Source organism: Oncorhynchus kisutch, linkage group LG1, assembly GCF_002021735.2.
Source record: "Oncorhynchus kisutch isolate 150728-3 linkage group LG1, Okis_V2, whole genome shotgun sequence".
NCBI lineage: Eukaryota > Metazoa > Chordata > Actinopteri > Salmoniformes > Salmonidae > Oncorhynchus > Oncorhynchus kisutch.
The window spans coordinates 61,120,593-61,145,509 of record NC_034174.2 but is presented as its reverse complement, the minus strand read 5'-3'; the positions used below and the strand labels follow the sequence as shown (position 1 = coordinate 61,145,509).

The window sequence follows — 24,917 nt, the reverse complement described above, 5'->3', positions numbered from 1 at the left end:
TTCGTCTCTCCCGAGCACGTATGGGAGTTGTAGCGATGAGACAAGATAGTAGCTACTACAACAATTGGATACCACAAAATTGGGGAGAAAAAGGGGTAAAATTAAAAAACTATATAAAAAAATTAAAAAAGAAATTTGCTGAAAAATGTAGGGAACATTGCAATGTACCCAGAGGAGGATGAAAACTAGCTGTCCTCCAGCTGTAGCTTGGTGCTACTCCAGAGAATGCTGTTGAAGCTTCTGTAGACCTTCATTGCAAAACAGTGTGTTTTCATCTATTATTTATTTAGTGATGTGAATATATTTAGTTTTATCTAAAAATAATAACTTAATGTTTCACTATTTTTATGAAATTCACTGAGGATGGTACTCCCCTAACTCCTCTGAGGAGCCTCCACTGATCTACACATCCTACCCCACAACTTCCAACTGAAGGGGGGAAATAAATAAAAATTCAAACTGAAATAGCTTGGATGGATAAGTGTCCACCCCTTTGTAATAGCAATGCTAAATTAGCTCAGGTGTAACCAGTCAACTTGAAAATCACACACCAAGTTAATTGGCCTGTGTTAAATTGCAGTGATTTCACATGATTTCAGGATCAATTCAGCAGTTCCTGTGTAGTGAATTGCAAAGCAAACACTCAACCATGAGAACCAAGGTGTCACGTCTACTCCCACTCCTCCCCTCCCCTCCGGCGTTCAACATCGCCGGTTTACTAACCACCGGTCCTGGCAACTGTCAGTGAACAGGGATACCTACTTCGTCAACACCATGACCAGCTGGCGCAACTGGGGACGGCTATGGAAGAGGTTCTTCGCAGTGTTCAACGTCTTTAACATACCCGAAAGGCGTTGACTTCAACTAGCGGAGGACACTCTACCACCAGTCAACCCAGCAAGCATCACACCAGCACATTCAGCAACCCGCCCAGGTCAGTGAATCCTGTTTGCCCCTCCAGGATAAATATGGCGGCATCCCATCTAAATGCCGTGGCTTCCTACTACAGTGCTCCTTCTACTTTGCGCACTGGATGGGAGCCCCAACCATAGAGGTCTAAGGTTGCCAAGGTTATTTCTCTGCTAACTGGGAGGGTGTTGTAATGGGGCACAGCCTTCTGGGAGAGAGGAGAGGAGGAGATGGATTCCTATGAAGGGTTCATGGCTCTGTTCAGAGGTATCTTCGATCATCCACTGGAGGGCAGAGAGGGGGTTTAGCACTTACTCCAACTATGGCAGGAGGACCAGACTGCTGCTGAGTACGCCCTCACCTTCCGGACAGTAGCAGCATCCAGCGGATGGAATGAACCGGCACTTCGTACGCTATTCAGAAGAGGACTGCGCGAGGAGGCTGTTTCATCAGGAACTTTAGCACCATCGCCACTCCTCTCCCCTCAAGGGTAGTCCCCATAGGTTGGTGTGGAGACCAGCAGCTGACGAGGCCTTCCACCTACTAAAGGGATGTTTCACCTCCGCCCCATTGCTCAAACATCCAGATTCCACGATACCATTTGTGGTGGAGGTGGATGCTTCAGAGGTAGCCGTGGGGGCAGTTCTGTCTCAACGACAAGGTAATCCACAAAAATTGTATCCTTGTGCGTATTACTCTAAGAAACTGTCCCCTGCAGAGAGGAATTACGACATCGGTGATTGAGAGCTCCTGGCTGTGAAGTTTGCATTAGAGGAGTGGAGACTGGCTGGAGGGCGCCAAGGACCCATTCGTTATCCTCATTGACCATCGGAACCTGGAGTACATACAAACAGCGAGGAAGCTGAATCCACACCAAGCAAGGTGGGCCCTTTTATTTACAAGATTTGACTTCACACTGACCTATCGCCCAGGTTCAAAGAACAACAAAACCGATGCCCTGTCCCGTCTCCATGATTCGGGAGAGGGTCCTGTAATGAATGCCCCCTTCCTCTCGAGTCGTAGCCCCTTCCTCTCGAGTTGTAGCCCCTGTGGTCTGGGATGTAGATGTGGACGTTTGTCAGGCTCTGGAGAGGAAGCCTGCATCAACTACCTGTTCTCCTGAGCGCATCTCTGTTCCCACGGGGATAATGGATCGGCTGCTGACCTGGGCACACACAGCTGTTGTCGTTGGACATGCAGTTATTTCTCATACTACTCAATCTATCTCTGAGAACTATTTATTGGTGGCCTACCTTGGCGCAGGACGTTATTCAATACGTCAACTCTTGTACAATATGTGCTCAAACTGAATCCCCCCGGCACGCTCCAGCAGGGAAACTCCTTCCCGTGTGTTGTAGAAATTTCCTGTATTACCAAATCATGAGAGAGCAAACCACACACAAGTCAGAGTTATATTATAAAGTCCATATTTAATTATGAGCTTCACCATAGCCCTGTGACTCTCAGATCAATTCAGTGTCTATAAATTAATTCTCTGAGAGTGCTTACAAAACAGTTCTTAGTATCATTTATAGCCAAGACACACCCATCTCAACTCACATGACGAATAACAGATCTTAGGAACATTACACAAATAACTTTTTACATGAAAGAGGAGTATCCCATAGCTAGATAGCATTAGCTATAAATTATTGTTCAGTTTGGTCTCCTTATCTCGTTCTTGGTACCACTTAGGACCAAAACATTACCTCATCCAATGGCATATATCAATTGTCAATTCTAGATACTCCCATCTCAAATACACCCCCTCCTGGACAAGTTCACTAAGACAGTGAGCCTCTTAGGTCATATACTAAATCAAGATAAGGGCAACCTCAGAGGGGACATATAATAGTTACAGACACATTCCCATATGAAGACAAGCCTGACCTCTCCCCTCTCTGGGCCCCTAGTGACTAAGCCCTAGCAGAGAAGGGATAACTGCAAACTGCCAACAGTATTATCCAAAAGAAGACATCCTAATGACATATCTCACATAAGCATTATTATGTAAATAAAACATCTTATTTATGAATGTTACCTAACTAATTCTGATTCTTCCCCAACACGTGCCTCAGAATCCCTGGTCTCATCTATCCATTGACTTTGTCACTGATCTTCCATCCTCTGACGGTTTCATCACCATTTTAGTGGTTGTGGATAGAATTTTCAAATCCTGTTGTTTCATCCCTCTCTCTGATCTCCCTACTTCTCTCCAGGTCACTGAGGCACTATTCCAGCAGGTCTTCCGGTATTATGGCCTTCCAGAGGACATCGTCTCCGACGATGGCCTCCAATTCACCTCACAGGTATGGAGAGCCTTTATGGAGAAGCTCAGGGTTATGGTCAGCCTCACTTCCGGGTATAGGCCTCAGTCTAATGGGCAGGTGGAGAGGATGAACCAGGAGCTGGGGAGGTTACTGAGGAGTCACCGCCAGCGCCAGCAGGGAGAGTGGGCCCGAATTCTTCCACGGGTGGAGTACGCCCATAATTTGTTATGTCACTCTTCCACTGGGCTGACTCCCTTCCAGTGTGTTTTTGGTTTTCAGACAGCCTTGGCTCCATGGACCCCGGGACAGACCGAAGCTCCTGCGGTGGATGAGTGGTTCAGGCGCGCAGAAGGAGTGTGGAGCAACGCTCAAGTGAGACTCCAGCGCACCGTCCACTGTCAGAAGTAGCAGGCAGACTGACACAGCAGTGAGACTCCCGTGTTCCATCCTGGGGATTGTGTCTGGCTCTCTACCAGGAACCTCCAACTTCGCCTGCCCTGCAAGAAGTCAAGCCCCTGATTTGTGGGGCTGTTCAAGGGTCAACGAGGTGACGTATAGGTTACAGCTTCCCAGTGACTACCGTATCTCACCTTATCTCACCTTCTTTTCATGTCTCCATTCTCAGGCTGGTGGTTCCTGGTCCCCTGACTGATGCTGTCCCATGACACCCCTCCGTCCCCTATGTTGTCAGATTCCTACTAGACCCCGACGTTGTGGGGGTCGGCTCCAGTATGGCCCAGAGGCGCGGTGTTGGGTTCCGGTGGAGGACATTCTGGATCCCAACATCATCCGTGATATCCATCTTTGCTACCCAGACAGGCCCGCTCTCTGTCCTTGGGACCGTCCCTCTGGCAGACGTTTTCCTGCGGCTGGAGCCGTGCGTCGGGGGTGGGGGTTTACTGTCACGCCTATTCCCGCTCTTCCCCTCTGGCGTTCGACCTTGCCGGTCCTGGCAACTATTGTTACGCGCACCTGCGCATCATGAGGCACACCTGGACTCCATTACCTCACTCATTACCTCCCCTTTATCTGGCACTCCCTTTAGGTTCATTCCCCAGATCAGGCAGTCCCTCAATATTGTAAGACCGAGCAAGTAGGAGACTGATCAGAGGCTACCAAGAGTCCAATGACAACTTTGAAAGAGCTACAGGCTTTTATCGCCAAGACTGGTCAAAGTGTGCATGTGAAAACAATATCCCAAGCACTCCACAACAGTGGAGGCTGTTGGGGGGAGATATAGGAGGACAGGCTCATTGTAATGCCTGGAAAGGAATAAATGTAACGGTATCAAACATGTGGTACCATCAAACATATGGAAACCATGTTTGACTCAGTTTCCATTTATTCCATTCCAGACATTACAATGAGCTTGTCCTCCTATAGCTCCTCCGACCAGCCTCCTCTGCTCCACAAATCTGGCATGTATGATAGGGTGGCAAGAAAGAAGCCATTACTCATTATATCCCAACTAAAACTGAACTTTTTGGCCTAAATGCAAAGCGTAATTTTGGCCCAAATCCAATATGGCACATCACCCAAACAATACGGTCCCTACTGTGAAGCATGGTGGTGGCAGCATCCTGTTATGGGGATGTTTCTCATCGTCAGGGACTCATCAGGGGCCTCATTTATAAATGTTGTGTAAGCACAAAATATGCCCTAAAACGTGTGCGCCAGTTCACGCAAAAATTGGCATTAATAAAAACTGAACATGATGTAGGCTACGCAGTTTCTAGTGTAGTATAGCATTGCAGGAAGGCAAAAGTAGCCTTATAACATTCAGTATAATTTACCAGGTGAACAGACAGTTGATATTTTGCATGGAAGTGCACAGGCTACCACTGTAAGTAGGCCTAATGTATAGAAGAAGAAAAAATTTGCAGACAATGTTTCAGAATTTGAGGGTAATTGCAGCATATTTAGGTTCGGGAAAAAGTTAATGCAAAAATTTTTTGAATTCAAACGATAGGTTTACAGGTCCACAACAATTTGCAATCGTGTTTGTCTTTCAGATACAGCAAATGTCACTGCAATAGAAAATATTATTTCAGCACCTCTGTCACCTGTGCTCCCTCTCCGGCCTCTAGGTCACCAGGCTGCTCGTTATGGTGCACACCTGTCACCATCTTTATGCGCACCTGTGCATCATCAGACTCACCTGGACTCCATCACCTACGTTACCTTCCATATGTCACTCCCTTTGGTTCCTTCCCCAGGCGTTATTTTTTCAGTTTCATGTCTGTGTGCTGTTCGAGTTTCTTGTTTTGTATTATGTTCCGTTTATTTATTTAAACACTCACTCCCTGAACTTGCTTCCCGACTCTCAGCGCACATCATTACAACCTCGAAAGACATTCGATCAAGTTCGCAATTGCTATTTACAATACTTCCAAAGTATACAGCAAATAAGGGCGTTATTTTCACCATAAAAGGTGAATAGTGGTCATTATTCAGGCGGAGTCATAATGTTAATTCATGCGCGCACAGTTTTACGACAGGTCTGAAACGTGCGTATGTATGATGTGCGTCGAGTTTATAAATCAATGATTTTGTGAGTGCAGTCTTTAAAGAAAGTGATATTTAATTACTTTAAAATGGACACAACATTTATAAATAAGACCCCAGGATAGAAGGGAAAATAAATGGAGCAATGTACAGAAAAGCCTTTGAGGAAAACCTGCTGCCCTCTGCAAGAAAGCTGATACTGGGATGGAAGTTCACCTATCAGCATGACAATGACCTGAAGCAAACAGCCAAAGCTACAGTGGTGTGGCTAAGGAATAAAAAGGCAAATGTCCCAGTCAGAGTCCCGACTTAAATCCAATCAACGCTCCCCAAGGAACTTGACAGAGCTTGAACAGTTTTGTGAAGAAGAATGGATGAATATCGCCAACTCCAGGTATGAAAAGGTGGTAGAGACCTATCCCAACAGACCAAGTATTAACTCAGGGGGGTGGAGACTTATCCAATCATGATACTTCAGTTTTGTATTTTGTATATATCCTTTTTTTTTCAGAATAAAAACAAATTCTCCTTAAAAGTGTGGAGTATGGTGTGTAGATAAGTGTGGGGTGATGAATGAAACTCTGGGGCACTGACACAAAATGTAAAAGTTCAAGAGACTTTCTTTAGGCACTGTATGTCTTTGAAACATTAAATCATTCAAAACAGTTAAGAAATGTGGAAGGATTTAGTGGATTACTTCTTTGGTTAGACAGCACCTGCCTCCTCAGTTTATGCTGCAGACCAATCAGTTTCCTCTCTAACTGCTCTCCCAACTCCACAGCATCTTCGGGCAAGTGCTGACTTACCTGTCTGCTGCATCTTCTTGATTAAATGGCATACCGGCTAAAAGGTCAGATTCACTGTCAAGTTCCAGGGAAAGCATTCCCAACTAGGGTTGCAAAGTGTCCGAAATTTTCCATGGGGAGTTAAGACCGGGAATTTGGAGAATTTTGCTTACATTCATCAAAAATGTTAGCTTATAACAGTAAACCTTTTTTTTTGTGGGATACACAAATCATTTCTAGGTCTTGTGGCATATTTTGGTTAAACTATCCCCAATTTAATAGAATTGCAACCCTCTGCATGCACAGTGCATTCTTCCATCACATGCACAGCTGATTCTCAAGATCTTACACACTAATTACATGCTATTGAGCCCACACTATTACACTGTCTGAGCCAAGGACTACATGCTTTCTGGTAAGATTTGATTACAATACTGGGTGGGGTGAATATATTTTATATGACATATATTATTTTTTGTTAACTAGCAAATAATAGCATACAGCAAAGTGGGTTTAAATCATTTCTAACTTGTTAACATTTCTGCTGGTTAGTTTTTACTACCATGTGGGTTTTTGCTTGCTTGAGCCTGCTAACTGAGGAGTGTTAATTCACCTGTTTCTATACATGTTGAATTTTAACAATATCTACAGTATATCCAATGCAAAAAACATCTACATTTAAATGGTATTAATATTCATTTGCAAATAGTTCCATTAATTCCCACATATTCCCATTAATTCCCACAGAATGTTTCCACCTCTGAATATTCCCCAAAATGTGCAACCCTAATTCCTAACCCTCATTATCTGATGTGCAATAATATGCCTACCACACCGAACTGGCCAGTAAAAGAGGAAATGGTCATTTGAATGTCTGACTCACCCTAACATAACTGTCTGGTACAATAAAGACTTCAATAACAAAAGATGCGATGAATCCAATAGATTATTTCATGATTTGGATGTTCAATTGTGTAAATACAATGGCAAAAACACGTACACTACCGTTCCAAAGTTTGGGGTCACTTAGAAATGTCCTTGTTTCCATGAAAACATACATGAAATGAGTAGCAAAATGAATAGGAAATTTAGTCAAGAGATTGACAAGGTTATAAATAATGATTTTTAATTTCAATAATAATTGTGGCATTCTAGTTGTCAATTTGTTGAGGTAATCTGAAGAGATTTCACACCATGCGTCCTGAAGTACCTCCCACAAGTTGGATTGGCTTGATGGGTACCATACAGTCAAGCTACACCCACAACAGCTCAATAGGGTTGAGATCCGGTGACTGTGCTGGCCACTCCATTATAGACACAATACCAGCGGACTGCTTCTTCCCTAAATAGTTCTTGCATAGTTTGGAGCTGTGCTTTGGGTCATTGTCCCGTTGTAGTAGGAGGATATTGGCTCCAATTAAGCGCCGTCCACAGGGTATAGAGGGATAGCCTTCCTTCTTCAAGATCCCTTTTACCTTTTACAAATCTTCCACTTTACCACTACCAAAGCACCCCCAGACCATCACATTGTCCAGAATGTTTTCATTTTTTCTGCGTCTCACGAATGTTCTTCTTTGTGATCCGAACACCTCAAACTTCCAATCTTCCTCTGTCCAGTGTCTGTGTCCTTTTGTCCAGGTAAATCTTTTTTTATTGGCCAGTCTAAGCTATGGCCTTTTCTATGCAACTCTGGCCTGAAGGCCAGCATCCCAGAGTCACCTCTTCACTTTTGACTTTGAGACTGGTGTTTTGCGGGTACTATTTAATGAAACTGCCAGTTGATGAATTGTGAGGCGTGTGTTTCTCAAACTAGATACTCTAATGTACATGTCCTTTTGCTCAGTTGTGCACTGGGGCCTCCCACTCCTCTTCTGGTTAGAGCCATTTTGCACTGTTCTGTGAAGGGAGTAGTGCACAGCGTTGAACGAGATCTTCAGTTTCTTGGCAATTTCTCGCATGGAATAGCCTTCATTTCTCAGAACAAGAATAGACTGATGAGTTTCAGAAGAAAGTCCTTTGTTTCTGGCCATTTTGAGCCTGTAATCAAACCCACAAATGCTGATGCTCCAGATACTCAGCTAGTCTAAATGCCAGTTTTCAGCTGTTGTGGGAGCAAACTGTACATATAGGGACAAACATAATACTGTAGAGCAAATGTGTACATTAGACCACAAGAGGAAGAGGACACACTTAGAGTGCATTTGCCATTCTGGTAAAAACAGGAAACCAAGAAATAACAGACATAATGGTCAAAGCCATAAAATGCATAAATGTTTAGGGTAAAATGCATTGTCTATTGTAGAGGACAGGAAACCAAAGCAAGGCCATGAGTGCATAGGACAGCTGGACATACCGAGATCAGAGGGACACACAAAGGAGGGTGCCAGCCAAATGACCAACTGATGGACTATAGACATAGTACATATACAGTGGGGCAAAAAAGTATTTAGTCAGCCACCAATTGTGCAAGTTCTCCCACTTAAAAAGATGAGAGAGGCCTGTAATTTTCATCATAGGTACACTTCAACTATGACAGACAAAATGAGAGAAAAAAATCCAGAAAATCACATTGTAGGATTTTGAATGAATTTATTTGCAAATTATGGTGGAAAATAAGTATTTGGTCAAAACAAAAGTGTATCTCAATACTTTGTTATACACCCTTTGTTGGCAATGACTGAGGTCAAATGTTTTCTGTAAGTCTTCACAAGGTTTTCACACACTGTTGCTGGTATTTTGGCCCATTCCTCCATGCAGATCTCCTCTAGAGCAGTGATGTTTTGGGGCTGTTGCTGGGCAACACGGACTTTCAACTCCCTCCAAAGATTTTCTATGGGGTTGAGATCTGGAGACTGGCTAGGCCACTCCAGGACCTTGAAATGCTTCTTACAAAGCCACTCCTTCGTTGCCCGGGCGGTGTGTTTGGGATCATTGTCATGCTGAAAGACCCAGCCACGTTTCATCTTCAATGCCCTTGCTGATGGAATTAGGTTTTCACTCAAAATCTCACGATACATGGCCCCATTCATTCTTTCCTTTACACGGATCAGTCATCCTGGTCCCTTTGCAGAACAACAGCCCCAAAGCATGATGTTTCCACCCCCATGCTTCACAGTAGGTATGGTGCTCTTTGGATGCAACTCAGCATTCTTTGTCCTCCAAACACGACGAGTTTAGTTTTTAGCAAAATGTTATATTTTGGTTTCATCTGACCATATGACATTCTCCCAATCTTCTTCTGGATCATCCAAATGCTCTCTAGCAAACTTCAGATGGGCCTGAACATGTACTGGCTTAAGCAGGGGGACACGTTTGGCACTGCAGGATTTGAGTCTCTGGTGGTGTAGTGTGTTACTGATGGTAGGCTTTGTTACTTTGGTCCCAGCTCTCTGCAGGTCATTCACTAGGTCCCCCCGTGTGGTTCTGGGATTTTTGCTCACTGTTCTTGTGATCATTTTGACCCCATGGGGTGAGATCTTGCGTGGAGCCCCAGATCGAGGGAGATTATCAGTGGTCTTGTATGTCTTCCATTTCCTAATAATTGCTCCCACAGTTGATTTCTTCAAACCAAGCTGCTTACCTATTGCAGATTCAGTCTTCCCAGCCTGGTGCAGGTCTACAATTGTTTCTGGTGTCCTTTGGCAGCTCTTTGGTCTTGGCCATAGTGGAGTTTGGAGTGTGACTGTTTGAGGTTGTGGACAGGTGTCTTTTATACTGATAACAAGTTCAAACAGGTGCCATTAATACAGGTAACGAGTGGAGGAGAGAGGAGCCTCTTAAAGAAGAAGTTACAAGTCTGTGAGAGCCAGAAATCTTGCTTGTTTGTAGGTGAGCAAATGCTTATTTTCCACCATAATTTGCAAATAAATTCATTCAAAATCCTACAATGTGATTTTGTGGATTTTTTTTCTTCTCATTTTGTCTGTCATAGTTGAAGTGTACCCATGATGAAAATGACAGGTCTCTCTCATCTTTTTAAGTGGGAGAACTTGCACAATTGGTGGCTGACTAAATACTTTTTTGCCCCACTGTATCATTCTTAGGACATGAAAGGGTCCTGCCACCATTGTAATCTAATCAAGAGTGGATACAGGCGTTATTGGGCATGAACAAGCAGGAAGCCTGGACTGAAAGATAATGGTGGCAGATGACCTGAGGGAAGTAACTTCATTAACGTATGGAATTCACTCATATGCCAGTGCTCTGGGAAAGTGTGTGTTCCGCGGACCATCTAGGCTTCTGATATGTTTGTATTAAAAGCCTATATTGAACTCACAAGTTCTTGTAAGTGTTATATTTTGAAACGATTCTCCACGACACTGTGCTAACATAATTGTAAAAGGGTTTTCTAATGATCAATTAACTAACACAATGTGCCATTGGAACACAGGAGTGATGGTTGCTGATAATGGGCCTCTGTACACCTATGTAGATATTCCATAAAATAAATCTGCCGTTTCCAGCTACAATAGTAATTTACAACATCAACAATGTCTACACTGTATTTCTGATCAAATTGATGTTATTTTAATGGACAATTTTTTTTGCTTTTCTTTCAAAAACAAGGACATTTCTAAGTGACCCCAAACTTTTGAACGGTAGTGTATATCTCTCTGCAAAAACAGACAGGTAGGTTTTAGTGTACACATTTTCAAGGAAAATCGAGATTTAGCTGAGTAAGTCGAGTTTCAAGGTCCTTGGTGTCCACATCACCAACGAACTATCATGGTCCAAACACACATAGACTCGGTACCGGTACACCCGGTATATAGCCTCGTTATTGTTATTTTATTGTGTTAGTTTGTATTATTTTTTACTTTAGTTTATTTAGTAAATATTTTCTTAACTCTTTCTTGCACTGCATTGTTGGTTAAGGGCTTGTAAGTAAGCATTTCACGGTAAGATCAACACCTGTTGTGTTTGGCGCATGTGACAAATACAATTTGATTTGATCTGACATGTGTGTCATCCCAGTGCATGAGATATGAACTGGATGGAGCTGTGTTGACTACTGTCCTTTTCACACAAAGAAATGATGAAAGGTGGGACGATTCAGTTCTCCATAAGTGGGGATCTGACGTTTTTGGTTTAAAAATAATTTCAGTAGAAAGCAACCAAGGAGAGCAAATTTGGCCATTTTTGAGATTTCAAATAGATTAGAAAATATCAAATTCCCGGCTCAGCACAGCTTTCAGAAAACCTGCCATTTTAGTGTGTTTGAGGCAAACACTTGCATCTTGATATTATATGGAGTAATAATCTAAAATGTAATCAGCTGTTTTTAAGAATGTAACTGTTATCCGATTAAACAATTTATTTAAAGTCATTACAGTTACTTCATTTTTGTAATCTGATTATGTAATCCCTGTTATGCGTGAGTACCAAAACCTGCTCTTCTCTCACAGTACAATGACACTGACATTGGAAGACTACCAAGCTCCCTTTGAAACAATTTACCCCTTTCCAGACAGGGTGCCTCGTGGCAGATTTGATACATTCTTGAGGAGATTGATTCGCCAAGGGCCAACTCTGATCACTCATCATTTTCACATGATTAGAAAAAACATCAGTATAGTGGTATATGTGGTAGGCAAAGACTGGAGGGCAATGTTGTTAATGATTTTGTCTAGGTCTATTTGTTCTGCAATTGTACATGTAATAATAGTAGTGCAGAGAAGTTACATACAAACTACTTACATAAAGCAGCAAGATCATGACCCTTCTCAGATTCAACAGTGACTGAAACACGAGAGACTCCCGTTGTTTTAAAGGGGAGGAGTTGGGAGTAGTAAGTGTGCCTCTCCCATTCACACACGTCTCACACCAGCATACACAGATGGAGGCTACTCGATCTTGACAGAGTGGAGACCGTGGAAGCGTTGCTGGACACGAGGACCTGAAGGAAGAGAAGGAGAAGAAAGGAGAGAAGGAGAGGGGGATAATAATGGAGTGCAAGGAGAATGTGATCCACTTCCTCAGCTGGGGGTTCATCGTCGGTGCGGTGGCGTATCTCCTTCAGCAGACCAGGACCCAGACCCCGTATGGACGCTACGTGACCTCGGATGGGACCCCAGGGAGGACCTGTCCTGCCAAGCTGGCCTGGTTCCTCCAGGAACTGCCTTCTTTCCTGGTGCCCATGCTCCTTCTGCTCTCCACTGACACACAGCCCAGCCTGGGCAAAGACCTTCTTCTCTGGACCTTCTGTCTGCACTACTTTCAAAGGTATGTGTACATATTAGATTGGTCCCCGATCTGTAAGTATACAAATGTGATGAAATAAATAAAAGGTGAAATAAATCATTCTCTCTACTATTATTCTGACATTTCACATTTGTAAAATAAAGTGGTGATCCTAACTGACCTAAGACAGGAATTTTTTACAAGGATTAAATGTCAGGAATTGTGAAAACTGAGTTTAAATGTATTTGGCTAAGGTTTGGTGGCAAGAATTTGGTATAATTTAAATCGAAAAACTAAGTGTTGAGTCAAGTGTAGTTTTTTGTAGCAGTTTATAAACCATGTGCCATGGAATAGGTACATCAAAAATCTCCCATTTATTTTGCAGCCTGTATAGCGCAGCTGTAACATTTTTTGTCCTCAGATGAAACTGGTATATTTTTCTATTTATGCCAGTTCCTTTCAGACAATTTGTATATTTAATATACAGCAGGCAAACAAGTTCCCTACCTTCTCCCTTTTCCACTTGCCTCATGGTAAATTAGGATTGAGCAGATATTCCCATATATTTTCGATAACTGCATGTGACATAACTCCTCCATTTCTATTCATAATAGAATTAATAAATATTATAAACATGTTAAAAAAATTCCATCATGTTTTTTTATTAATCATGAATTATATTTGAGTTTAACCATAACATTTGGTGTATTATTTGTTCTATCTTTTCTGGAGGATAAAACTGAAATTATAACCAGCTTTGTATGGCTTGTTTAAGAAAGTGTAACGAGTGCGCTGAGAGTCGGGAAGCAAGTTCATGGAGTGAGAGTTTTAATTAACACAAACAACGCACCAACATGAAAACAGAGTCAATAACACCTGAGGAAAGAACCAAGGGGAGTGACAGATATAGGGAAGATAATCAAGGAGGTGAGGAAGTCTAGGTGAGTGTCATGAGGCGCAGGTGCACGAGACGATGGTGACAGGTGTGCGGGATAATCAGCAGCCTGATGACCTAGAGGTTGGGGAGGGAGTATACGTGACAGAAAGGGCAATACTTTAAACTAAATTTCATTTTCAATTAGTCGGAAATGAAAAGTTGTAATCTGAAGGCAAAAAATCTATTTTTGTACAAAAAACTTTTCTTAATAATCTACTGGAGAACCATTTTGGGTTTAAGTATAACTTATGTATGAGTGAAGCTTTTAGTGAGAGGTTTAAAGCTTTAATATTTAATAATTTTAGCCCCCCAAACTGGCGCGGCAGGAAGCCTACTGATTAGACTGTTGGACTAGTAACCCAAAGGTTGCAAGATCGAACCCCCGAGCTGACAAGGTAAAAATCTGTCATTCTGCCCCTGAACAAGGCAGTTAACACACTGTTCCTAGGCCATCATTGAAAATAAGACGTTGGTCTTAACTGACTTGCCTAGTTAAATAAAGGTAAAATATAAATAGGCACATTTAATTTAGTCTGGTTTAGCATTCCAAATAAAATTAAATATTTTTTGCTCATATGATTTAAAAAACAAATCATCTGGAGTAGGCAATGCCATTAGTAAGTAAATCCTACTGTTGTCTGATCTCTTATATAGTCAAAACCTGTGGAGAACACTCAATGGAGACCGGGTGTGAATATATTTACATGGTAGGGAATTGAACGTGCATCAAATTCACAACTGCCCTTAAACCAGGTCAGCACACCTACATGAATGTATGTTAGTCACCATCTTCTGCCATATCAAACTTTACTCAACAGGGTCATGTCAAGTATGGAGAAATTTTTTAGAAACAGGGAGGTAATACCTGAACTTGTCCAATAAGAAACAATATTTTTTAGTTATGTTGCAATATTACTTTCCCCACTGAACATGACCCTGGGCTTTGAGATGAGCCACCAAGCACATAAGACCTTACCTGGAGTTCACTCAAAAAACAGGAGAGGAAGGAGCAGAAGTCAGAACAGAAGTGCCCCTGGATGTAACTAAAATCCTGTTCCACTGTTTACTAGTGTTACAGGGAATGGGAAGTATGTATGTAGATTGACTAGAGGCTCAGGGTGTAAGGAGAAGGGAGGGGAACCGTTAAACAGTACCCACTCGATCAGTATAGGGCACAACTTTGTAGTTGCAGATTGTCGAACGTTGCAGATAGAAATGTAATGAAGAGATGACGTGATCCCTTATTCTACTTGTTACAGGGGAATGTTTGTTCTACATAATCTATTTCTATCTACATTAAGAAACACGGCCCTGCATGGCTTCCAGGTACTCCGTTTGTACACAGAAGTGCTATATTAACCCATCTTGGACTTGATTTCTTTAATCAATATTTTTCCATTTTTTTACAAGAACGTTCATCTACTCCTTGCTGACCAAAGGCCGCCCTTCCCCTCTCTACATCGTCTTCTCTGCGTTAGTCTTCTGTTCCGTCAACGGTTTTCTCCAAGGCCACTACATGCTCCACTGTGCCACGTACGATGACACGTGGCAGACCGACATTCGTCTAGGCACCGGTAAGTGAGATCTGAGATCCAAGCAGAAATGGTTTAGCGGTCTTTCCCCAGCCCTTATTCAGAATATTACAGTGCCTGGATGATGTTCACAGACATTTGGCAGTCATTTGGTATCCTATGTCGAAGCCCTAAATAAACGCAATAGATTTATTTACAAAGTAATGTAATTTCAACCTTTAAAGGATAACATTTGATAACTGCTAGAGCTACTGTAGATTAAGTCTGAGATCATTAAAAAAAATGTAATTGGTTAGGAAAACACACAACAGGAAAAGCAGCCGTGCAGTCTGGGAGACTCTAATCTGGCCAGAGAACTTCGAGGCTTTCAGCCTGGAACTGTGACGAAACAAGTTTGCATTTGCTTCCTCCTTGCCAATGTTCTGTGTTTATTGGTCATTTAATGAGGCTAGATTCTTCAAAACATGCATTTCTTGGTCCCAGCAGGATATGGGACGACTATTTTGACAATATTCTTCCACAAGAATAGAAATAATGATTTGTTGACAGTCTGAGTTTGGGGTTTGCAATGTACAAGCTTCTGCCTGCATGAAAGCTTTTAACAGCTCATACATTTGAGTTTTTTATAGAACCAGAATTTGGTTTGCAATAAGCACCTGTATTGTTTTTTTCAGGTTTGCTGATGTTTTTCCTGGGAATGGCCATCAACATTCACAGTGACCACATTCTTCTAAATTTGAGAAAACCCGGAGAGGTTGTTTACAAGATTCCAAAAGGTACAAGATGGAATTCTGGATAACAGATGTCCAGCAGTGTTTCGGCATATGTTCCAGTCTTGTGAAACAATAGCAAAAACGTGGATCTTTAGACAAATAACCATGTTCTGTACTCTTTACTTAGCCACTGTCCACACAACCATGTGATGATAAACAGAACAAGCAGAGCATATTCGGAACATTCTGGTGTCAATGTGACCTTTTGCATTTATCTCTACTTCCTTTTGCTTTGTAAGGGCTATCTATGCCTGTGCTGATCGAAAGATGTTTAAAGGCCCAGTGCAGTCAAAATGCATTTTTCCTGTGTTTTTTTATCATACTGTACAACAGCTAATGACACTAACACTGTAAAGTGTGAAAAAAAACTATTTCCTGATAATTGCTGGTTTTGGCTTTCCATGGTGACATCACCATGTGCTAAATTGGTTAATATACCAATAACAGGAGTTCCAAACCTCTCTGCCAATAATAGCTAGTTTTCAGTTTCCCCCTCCCCACTCAGACAGTCCTGGCAAAATTCTAGATTGAGACAGATTTTTTTTGATGTTGCTAAAAAGCTGTTTTTGCCCATTTTATTAGAAATTCTATTACAGTAAGGCACTTAATTGTTACCCAGAAACTTCTGCATTGGGCCTTTAATTGCTAATGTAATCACCAGGGTCATAGAAGATTGTGAGCAACGTACACAAGGCATTCAAAGTTTGGCCAAGAAACTTCAGACACAGGAAGCAAACATTCCAGCTTTCTGGGCCATTACTTAATGGAAAGGTTCAAAAGGAACATCTTGCAACTATTATCAGAACCAATGCGGAAAAAGCTGGAGAAAAGTGAAACAGAAAAGGCCACAGCAGATCTGTTTTCACCCACCTTCGGGTTGAATTAACTATCCAAGTAGTATATTCAAACAATGGATCCCTTGACATGGGGTGCTGGGTCAAGAAAAATGTAACAGATGTGAAGTAGGGTCTGAAAAGGTCAGGGATTGAAATGTTGTGAACTACTTTTAAGGTATGAGTTTACAGACCCTACTTCATTACTACTGTACTGAAATAACTGTCGAACACTTTATATTCCAGGGGGAATGTTTGAGTATGTCTCCGGAGCAAACTTCTTTGGAGAGATTCTGGAGTGGTGCGGGTATGCCCTAGCAACGTGGTCCCTGACGACGTTCTCCTTTGCCCTTTTCACCATGTGCTCGATTGGACCGCGGGCCTACCACCACCACAGGTACTGACAGTACCAACCTCAAGAGCCTTCTGTAATCTCTTCATGCTTGTACTCACACTGGTACACCCGTGATCACTGGTATTGATACAACTATAGATCTTTCAGCAAAGCAATGAGCCCGGACTGTCTTGTTGGCATTTTACAATGGAAAAGCATGGCAGTAGGATTCCTTCAATCTGACACTGTATTCTCTTTCAGGTACTACCAAGAGAAGTTTGAAGACTACCCTCGGTCGAGGAAAGCTGTGATACCTTTCATATTATAAGAAGAACAGCAAACCAGAGAAGCCTTAATAAATGGACTGACCTAGCTAAAATCATTAGTCATAGCCATGATATTGGCATTTACTGAACTCTGAAATCAAATGTATTTATATAGCACATCTTGCATCAGCTGATATCTCAAAGTGCTGTACCGTAACCCAGCCTAAAACCCCAAACAGCAAGCAATGCAGGTGTAGAAGCACAGTGGCTAGGAAAAACTCCCGAGAAAGGCCAAAACCTAGGAAGAAACCTAGAGAGGAACCAGGCTATGTGGGGTGGCCAGTCCTCTTCTGGCTGTGCCGGGTGGAGATTATAACTGTTACAGAACATGGCCAAGATGTTCAAATGCTCATATATGACCAGCATGGTCAAATAATAATAATCACAGTAGTTGTCGAGGGTGCAACAAGTCAGCACCTCAGGAGTAAATGTTTGATGGCTTTTCATAGCCGATCATTAAGAGTATCTCTACCGCTCCTGCTGTCTCTAGAGTTGAACACAGCAGGTCTGGTGCAGGTGGCACGTCCGGTGAACAGGTCAGGGTTCCATAGCCGCTTGTCCTATATTGCTCTTTTCTGTGGAGCCCATTTGACCAGGCTTTAGCTTTCAGTAACTAGACATATTGAACCTATCATCTCATTGTACTCAGAGCTATCATATTCCACCCTTGCAGCAACATATCTGTAATGCCATACTCCAAAATACTTGGAGGAATGAATTATGTGGCAGCATTGATCATGGTCAAAGCTCAAAGAAGGATAAAGAATTCAAGGTGAAGAGAAAGGGGGGTGGTGGGTAGGTATTGAAAGAATAACATATTTTATGTTGAAAGGGATGACTGACAGCCTTTTCTTCTTTGTGCAAAAAGGTATCTCTTGGACAGATGAGCTACTTCACTTTTGGAAAGGCTCATTAAATCTCTGCGTATTTACCTTGGGTCTGAAAAAAAACATGGTCTGTTTGTTTTTCTTATGCAGTTTATCAAATAATATGTGATTAATAACTGCTGCATATGCGATTACACTTTTTAATTTCATGCTTGCTTGGTTAGATACGTCCAAAGGCAATATCATCCTTCATTAGATGGGACAAAGGCTCAGCTTACTGGAAAGCATGTAACTTGAATATCTGGCTACGCAGTGACATTCATCAATCAAGTTCCAGAGAGATGGTAAACATTGCCACCCTCGGGAACTAGTCAAGCTAGTGCATCACTGAGGTTCTTGACAGACAAGCTTAAAAGTACGTGTTATGACATGACAGTAGTTGTAATCCTCTTATTCTAACCCTAGAGGGCAGTATAAGCTTTTTCATGTAGGTATCATGTTTTAGAGAGCGCAACAACATGATAGTCCACTAAAAGCAGACATTGGCCACATTAATATTTCAATCCAAGGTGGCTTTTTAATTTCCATCATTGGCACTGATCTGGAGAAAGAGCAGTGCTGATGACGGAAACGATGAAACTCTTTCCACCTTACTGAGCCAGCCGAGCTGTGTTGCGCTGGCCTGGTTACGCATTCACCGTCGTTTTCTGGAACCATGCTGGAAAGGAGCATGTGAAAATAAAATCACTGAACCAGCACAGTACAGTTTGGGTCAGCACGATAAAATGAAAACAGCTTTAAAGATGTTGAAGATGGAACGTGTTAAGAATGGAGGTCCCAATATTGACTTGCTTAGTTAAAGGTTAAATAAAAAAATATTGCACTCAATTGCGATGGTACTTAAAGCCCACTCCTTGGTCTAATTTAATATAATCTCAAATTTTGTTTCAATGGAAAGAATCAAATGTTTGCTTTCATGACAGACATTTTAAATGTAACCGATTATGTGATGTCTGTCTGTAAAGTGTTTTCAAATGCAGCCCTGATCTTCCCTGGGTGAAACATGTTCATACTCCGCACACCTGTCAGCAAGTTACTCTGCAGTTTGACTTATTGTGAAATTCATAGTTTAATTTGATCTCTAACAGAGGAATAACATTTGCAGCCAATCAAGCACAGGTAATTACATCATTATCTTGAGTTCAGAGTTAAATTCCATTTACTCCACACGTGAGTCGTTAAAAATATAGTAGTCCACCGGCAAAACGCCTTACCACCAGTCACTCCTGGGAATCCTTCTCTTTCAGTGACATCTCAGAGCGAGCGACGCTTCTCATTGCCCTCTGCATGAGCCAGGTGGTTAAATGGATGCCAAGAAAAGATCCCCCAACCACCCACAGCCAGTTCTTCCTGAACCAGCTCTGGGGCTTCATAGTCTCAGTCCATTATATAGCCTAGTAGATGTTGTCCTTTCTGAAGGATGTGTACGTCACTGGAACAAAAGAGAGAAAAATGAAGATGCAACATACTTGTGGTTCCCTACCATGTCAACTCAGAAAGAAGGTGATCTACACAACTGAAGGATGTCACTTTAAATATGTTTAGGCTACAACAAGACCTTGACATGCCTTAGATTACATCAAGAATGATAGAATGATAATCATGATTCATGACATGGGGCGGCAGGGTAGCCTTGTGGTTAGAGCGTTGGACTAGTAACCGGAAGTTCAAGCCCCTGAGCTGACAAGGTTACAAATCTGTCGTTCTGCCCCTGAACAGGCAGTTAACCCACTATCCTTCACCAGCTACTTTGCCTTGGCAGGGGCTTGAGGTGGCGAAACATATGCCACAATGCCTGGTTCGGGAACATAGTCCTGTTTATTCTTGTGTAGTGCAGGGTGCGACTTGACATTGTACCAACCCCAGTGTATGAGTCCAAGGCTCATGCCCATAACAATCAAGACTTTGTAATTATTCCAGATAGTCTGCAATCCCATGATTGAAAGGCACTTGGCTCAACTATAACCACAAGCATAAGGAAAACATGTATGTCAAGAAGCATTGATTTGTTAATGCATTAACCTGCTATTCTGTCAAACTGTAGACTTTTTAAAAAAGGGTGTCATGTCCCATGCATTTATTTTCTCTTGACAGTTTTCAGTTGTTCAACCAGTCAGTCATCAAATTGCAATATTTGCAAGACAACTGTCATGCTTGGGTTAGACTTGCCATTTGAGTCATTTAAGCACAAGGCTATTCTCTGCCATAGCACAGCTAGCTAGCCAAGTTATGTACAGCTTTTGCTAGTGAAACAGCTGCCTTTTGATACATTTAGAGATCATTAATTCATAATGCTTCATACATACAATGACACACATTTTTTTTCATGTTGTGGCCTTCAGTAATGTCGTATTTCACCAAATGTAAAACCTAGCAGGCTAACTGAATGTTGGTTAACAAGTGGCTTGGTTTAGCTAGCTAGCTCTCACCATCAGAATCAGCTCTTTCTCGTACGCCCACCATTTCTGGGTCCTCGCAACATTGTCGACTTGAAGATGTCTCAACATGAGCTAATTGTGCATTGTGGATAATATCAGCAAAGAGAATCAACCTCTCTTATATACATATTAGAAAATTATTCCACTCAATATTTGAAACAAACGTTTTTAAAAACGACCTAATAATTATGCAGGCAATATTTTAGCCACCTAGTGGTTAAGAGTGTTGGGCCCATAGAGAATGATAGAGGCCTCTAGTGGCCAAAATACTATTTTTGCATGGGCAATAACACTGAGGGCTGCCATCATTTTAACGAGGTCAACTGTGTGGGACTTCCAACTTCATTGGCTGATCCCTCCTGGTGACCTTGTTGGAGTCATGTGCACCTGGGTCATCAGGAGGGATCAGCCAATTGTGAAGAAGAAAATAGACTACTTCAAAATGGAGTTCGTCTCAATGGCACTGCCCATGCTGTCACAGAGGCCACAATGCCTGGGATACGTGGATAAGGCCTCTTTCCATCTCTATGGTTGGGCCAGTAACTGAAAGCTCACTGGTTTATGTGAAATATCTGTTGATGTGCCCTTGAGCAAGGCACTTTACCGTATTTGCTCCTGTAAGTCGCTCTGGATAAGAGTGTCTACTAAATTACTCACAATTTTAATGTAAACAACATTTGTTTGCAACATTGCCAGGACGGGAAACTGTGTTCCTGCGTTTTCACAATGTCATGTTGAAGTGGTAAGCAGAAGCTATGTTTATTTGGCTGGTTAAATGTTGACAATTCATCGTTGTTACATTAATAAACACTTCCCTCTGAAGCTCTATAAAATTGATTAGAAGTTTGGGCCAGCAGAGGGAGCTGTCTGCCTGTGTAATTCTTACCAGATGGATTGCTTCTCTCTCGACCCAGATTCCAGGAAGAAAAAATATATATTTGTGGAGGCATGCATGTAAAATAAGCTAACATGGTTAATTGGCCTACTCAACAATGTCAACAGACCACACACTGCATGGAAAAAAAATAGAGTGGAATCCAGAACCAGTTATTTTCTGTCTACTACTATCCAATCTGAACACAAAATGTAGTGTAAAGAGAAGGTGTAGCTATGCAGAAGATGCTGTATATAGAGCTGCATTGTGGTCAGCCATCATTGGACAGGAATGTAGAAGGATCAAGGCCTGGAAGGTGATGAGCAGCAGCGTCATGGCCTGTCTGTGCAGCACAACAGTTGGACAGTAATACTCTTGTGACACGGGCTAGAAAGATAAGGTTCGGTGGTGGCTCGAACCGGAGATGATGCAGACCAGATACTGACAGAGGATTAGTGTGGAATGAATGAAGAGGCATCTGCTATAGCCTGAACTTGGACGAGGATGAGTGAAGAGGAGAAGGAGTCACTTGAAGTTGACGACTCCCCCATTTCTTTTTGGATCAGATTCAAGATTGCAGACTCACAGAATTGTTGTGATTATTTCTCTGACTGGGACAGTTGGAAACGTGGGGGTATAAGCACAACAACTTATAACTTCAAAGCATTATATATGATCTCATAATAATGCGTTAGCCTATACAATACATGTTGGCATTATTTTAAGTGTTACCAAATAACCTATTCAGTTATACCTAAAGCTAAGAATATGTGAAAAAAGCTAAGTATGTACTAAATCAGAGATGGGCAACTCCAGTCCTTGGGGGCCTGATTGGTGTCACACTTTTACCCCGGCCCCAGCTAACACACCTGACTCCAATAATCAACTAATCATGATCTTTTGTTTAGATTGCAATTAGTTTCATCAGCTGTTTTGATTAGGGTTGTGGAAAAAGTGTGACACCACTCCGGCCCCTGAGGACTGGAGTTGCCCATACATGTGCTGAATACTTTTTCTTTTATCAGAAAAAATGTTACCTAGGGACACTGCATCAAGTGGGGTTCTGGTTAGTTACAATGTGGTTGGGAACAAAAGGTGCAGCAGTACAATGAAGAAGATGGCCTTAAGTGGCCAGTGATAGCTGAGCCTCTAACAGTCATAATAGTCCCAACTCCCTGTGCACCACAGTATACATCACTTCTTATGAGAACCAGGAATTAAAGCCACGTTGGCCCATTTAAAGGCTGTGAGAAATGGGAGCTTCTTTCAAACCGGTCCTTTTCAGATGTCTTGGGTGGGACACACTGACGTGTTCTCTCTATTGATGGAGAAGCTTATCTAGATCTATTTGCCCTGTGGGGCAAGCTGCCGACACTTTTCTAAAGCCACGAAAATATACTTTACTGAATAGCAAGCAAACTCAGGGTGTGAAGAAAATCAAAGTTGTGACAATGCACTTCAGTTGGCCTCAATAAATGGACTATCATGCACAAATGTTGTTTGTTTAAACAAACAATGAGAACATTTAAAGCCACAACTACAAAAAAATAAAAAATATTCATAAACAGCAGGTGTGGAACTGCTTACTTACGGGGCCTTCCCAAAAATGCAGAGAGAAATTTTAAAAAGTACAAGGTCTTGGTCCAGTTACATCTGTTTGGTTTGGTCTTGTTCTAGGCTGTGATCATCCAGGTTATGACTGATTAAACTTGATATAGCGAATCCCAGACTTCATTTAGGGAATACCTATGTTGCCCAATGCAGCTGTGGCTACTCAAAGAGTTCCTATGGGTGTAGGGAAAAGGGGGGGTGGGGGCTTTTCTGGACTGGCCAGACTCTAGAAGTCACATCAGTCTGGCCAATATCCATGTGAGTGTGTGTGTGTGAGAGAGAGTGAGTGAAAGAAAGAGATAGAGAAGGGGGGCTTTAGTGGGGAATTTCATCTGTGCAATGTCAGCCCTTACACCAGAGGAGTCTGGTGGGAGGAGCTATAGGAGGATGTGCTCATTGTAATGGCTGGAATGGAATCAATGGAACGGAGTCAAACATGTGGTTTCCATATATTTGATGTGTTTACCGTTCCATTTATTCCATTCCAGCCATTACAAGGAGCCCATCCTCCTCTGCTCCTCCCACCAGCCTGCATTACACCCCTTTTTGTGTCACCAAGGCGTTTATCACTAGATGACTTTCACCATACACACACCCACACATACACACCCCAATTCCCCAAATAGCACCCATATCTCACTCACTCACTCACACACACACACACACACACACACACACACACACACACACACACACACACACACACACACACACACACACACACACACACACACACACACACACACACACACACACACACACACACAAACAACCGACTTAGAAATCAAGGAATGTCTTGGGTTCATCATGTCCTGGTATGAATGAGGGATATAAAGAGAGGGAAGCGGGATGGCTGAAAATAACCATTCACTTAGGGCCATGTGATGTTGTAAGCCTAATGGTGTTTGAAGGGCCACTGAGTTCTCCAATACTAACCACTCACCTTTAATCGTTCAAAAATGTTTTTAGGTGGTTCAAACTGAACCCTCAAAGCCCCATCAAAGTGTTAGGTGCATGACCCATGATGATCCTAGCCTTGTCCCAGATCTGTTTGTGTCTTGCCAACTCCTATGGTCAATGTCACATGCAGAGCTGTGTGACAGTACAACAGATCTGGGACCAGTTTTGGATGTCAGTGCAATATCAAGAAATGACAAAACAACCCATTGCATGGCAACGTTTGTGTGCGAAGCGTGGAGTCAGTCAGTCAGTGCTGATGGTTAGCGTGCAAATGGGTCTCTCCACGATCTTGCCGAGAGTAATTCGATAAAAGGGAGATATTCCAAGCATGGCCCGCAACCTGGATCCCGGCCAAAGGCGAAGCAATGCGGTTTCTTAAACTCGCCACTTATTTTGCTCCCACACCCATTACACATAGTAATGGAGGGAGGCATTTCAGCAACATTCCCGTTGCGTTCCAGTGCTAATATTAGTATTCATTTCAAGAACGCAGGGCATGGTGATTGGAGATGGCGAAAATACTATTAGTGTCATTAGTTGTTTATTAGAATGAACTAATATATTAATTGCTTAGGCTATTCATGATTTGAAATGTAGCATACATTTGTAATGTGCTGTAACTACATTCTGAAACCACAGCTACTATTCCTGCAACTTCACTGAATATAGGCTAATATATGACAACATGAACAAGTCTGGAGAAAATACTTGAAAAGTTCAGTCATTGGCCAGAAATCAAAATAAAAGTATCTCTGTTCTGTGG

The 24,917-nt window shown here is 42.2% G+C and overlaps 1 protein-coding gene and 1 long non-coding RNA gene across 2 annotated transcripts; one reads left to right on the top strand and one right to left on the bottom strand.

Moving 5' to 3' along the window:
- The first annotated feature begins 12,259 nt into the window (after positions 1-12,259).
- Positions 12,260-19,260, top strand: LOC109890015 (3-oxo-5-alpha-steroid 4-dehydrogenase 2). The gene is made up of 5 exons (XM_020481966.2): positions 12,260-12,691; positions 14,997-15,160; positions 15,793-15,894; positions 16,971-17,121; positions 17,320-19,260. The coding sequence occupies exons 1-5, from the start codon at positions 12,414-12,416 to the stop codon at positions 17,384-17,386; spliced, it is 762 nt and encodes a 253-aa protein (XP_020337555.1). The 5' UTR covers positions 12,260-12,413; the 3' UTR covers positions 17,387-19,260.
- Positions 18,398-20,937, bottom strand: LOC109890022 (uncharacterized). Its single transcript, XR_002255360.2, has 2 exons — positions 20,701-20,937; positions 18,398-19,703 (listed from the first exon to the last, which is right to left on the bottom strand). It is a non-coding gene; the product is annotated as an uncharacterized LOC109890022 (long non-coding RNA).
- Positions 20,938-24,917: the final 3,980 nt, after the last annotated feature.

Excerpts from the sequence above, each read along its gene's own strand:
- LOC109890015 (XM_020481966.2), top strand. The coding sequence starts at position 12,414 with ATGGAGTGCAAGGAGAATGTGATCCACTTCCTCAGCTGGGGGTTCATC. Across the intron at positions 12,692-14,996 it reads TGTCTGCACTACTTTCAAAG|AACGTTCATCTACTCCTTGC; the intron begins GTATGTGTACAT and ends TTTTTTTACAAG. Across the intron at positions 17,122-17,319 it reads CGGGCCTACCACCACCACAG|GTACTACCAAGAGAAGTTTG; the intron begins GTACTGACAGTA and ends ATTCTCTTTCAG.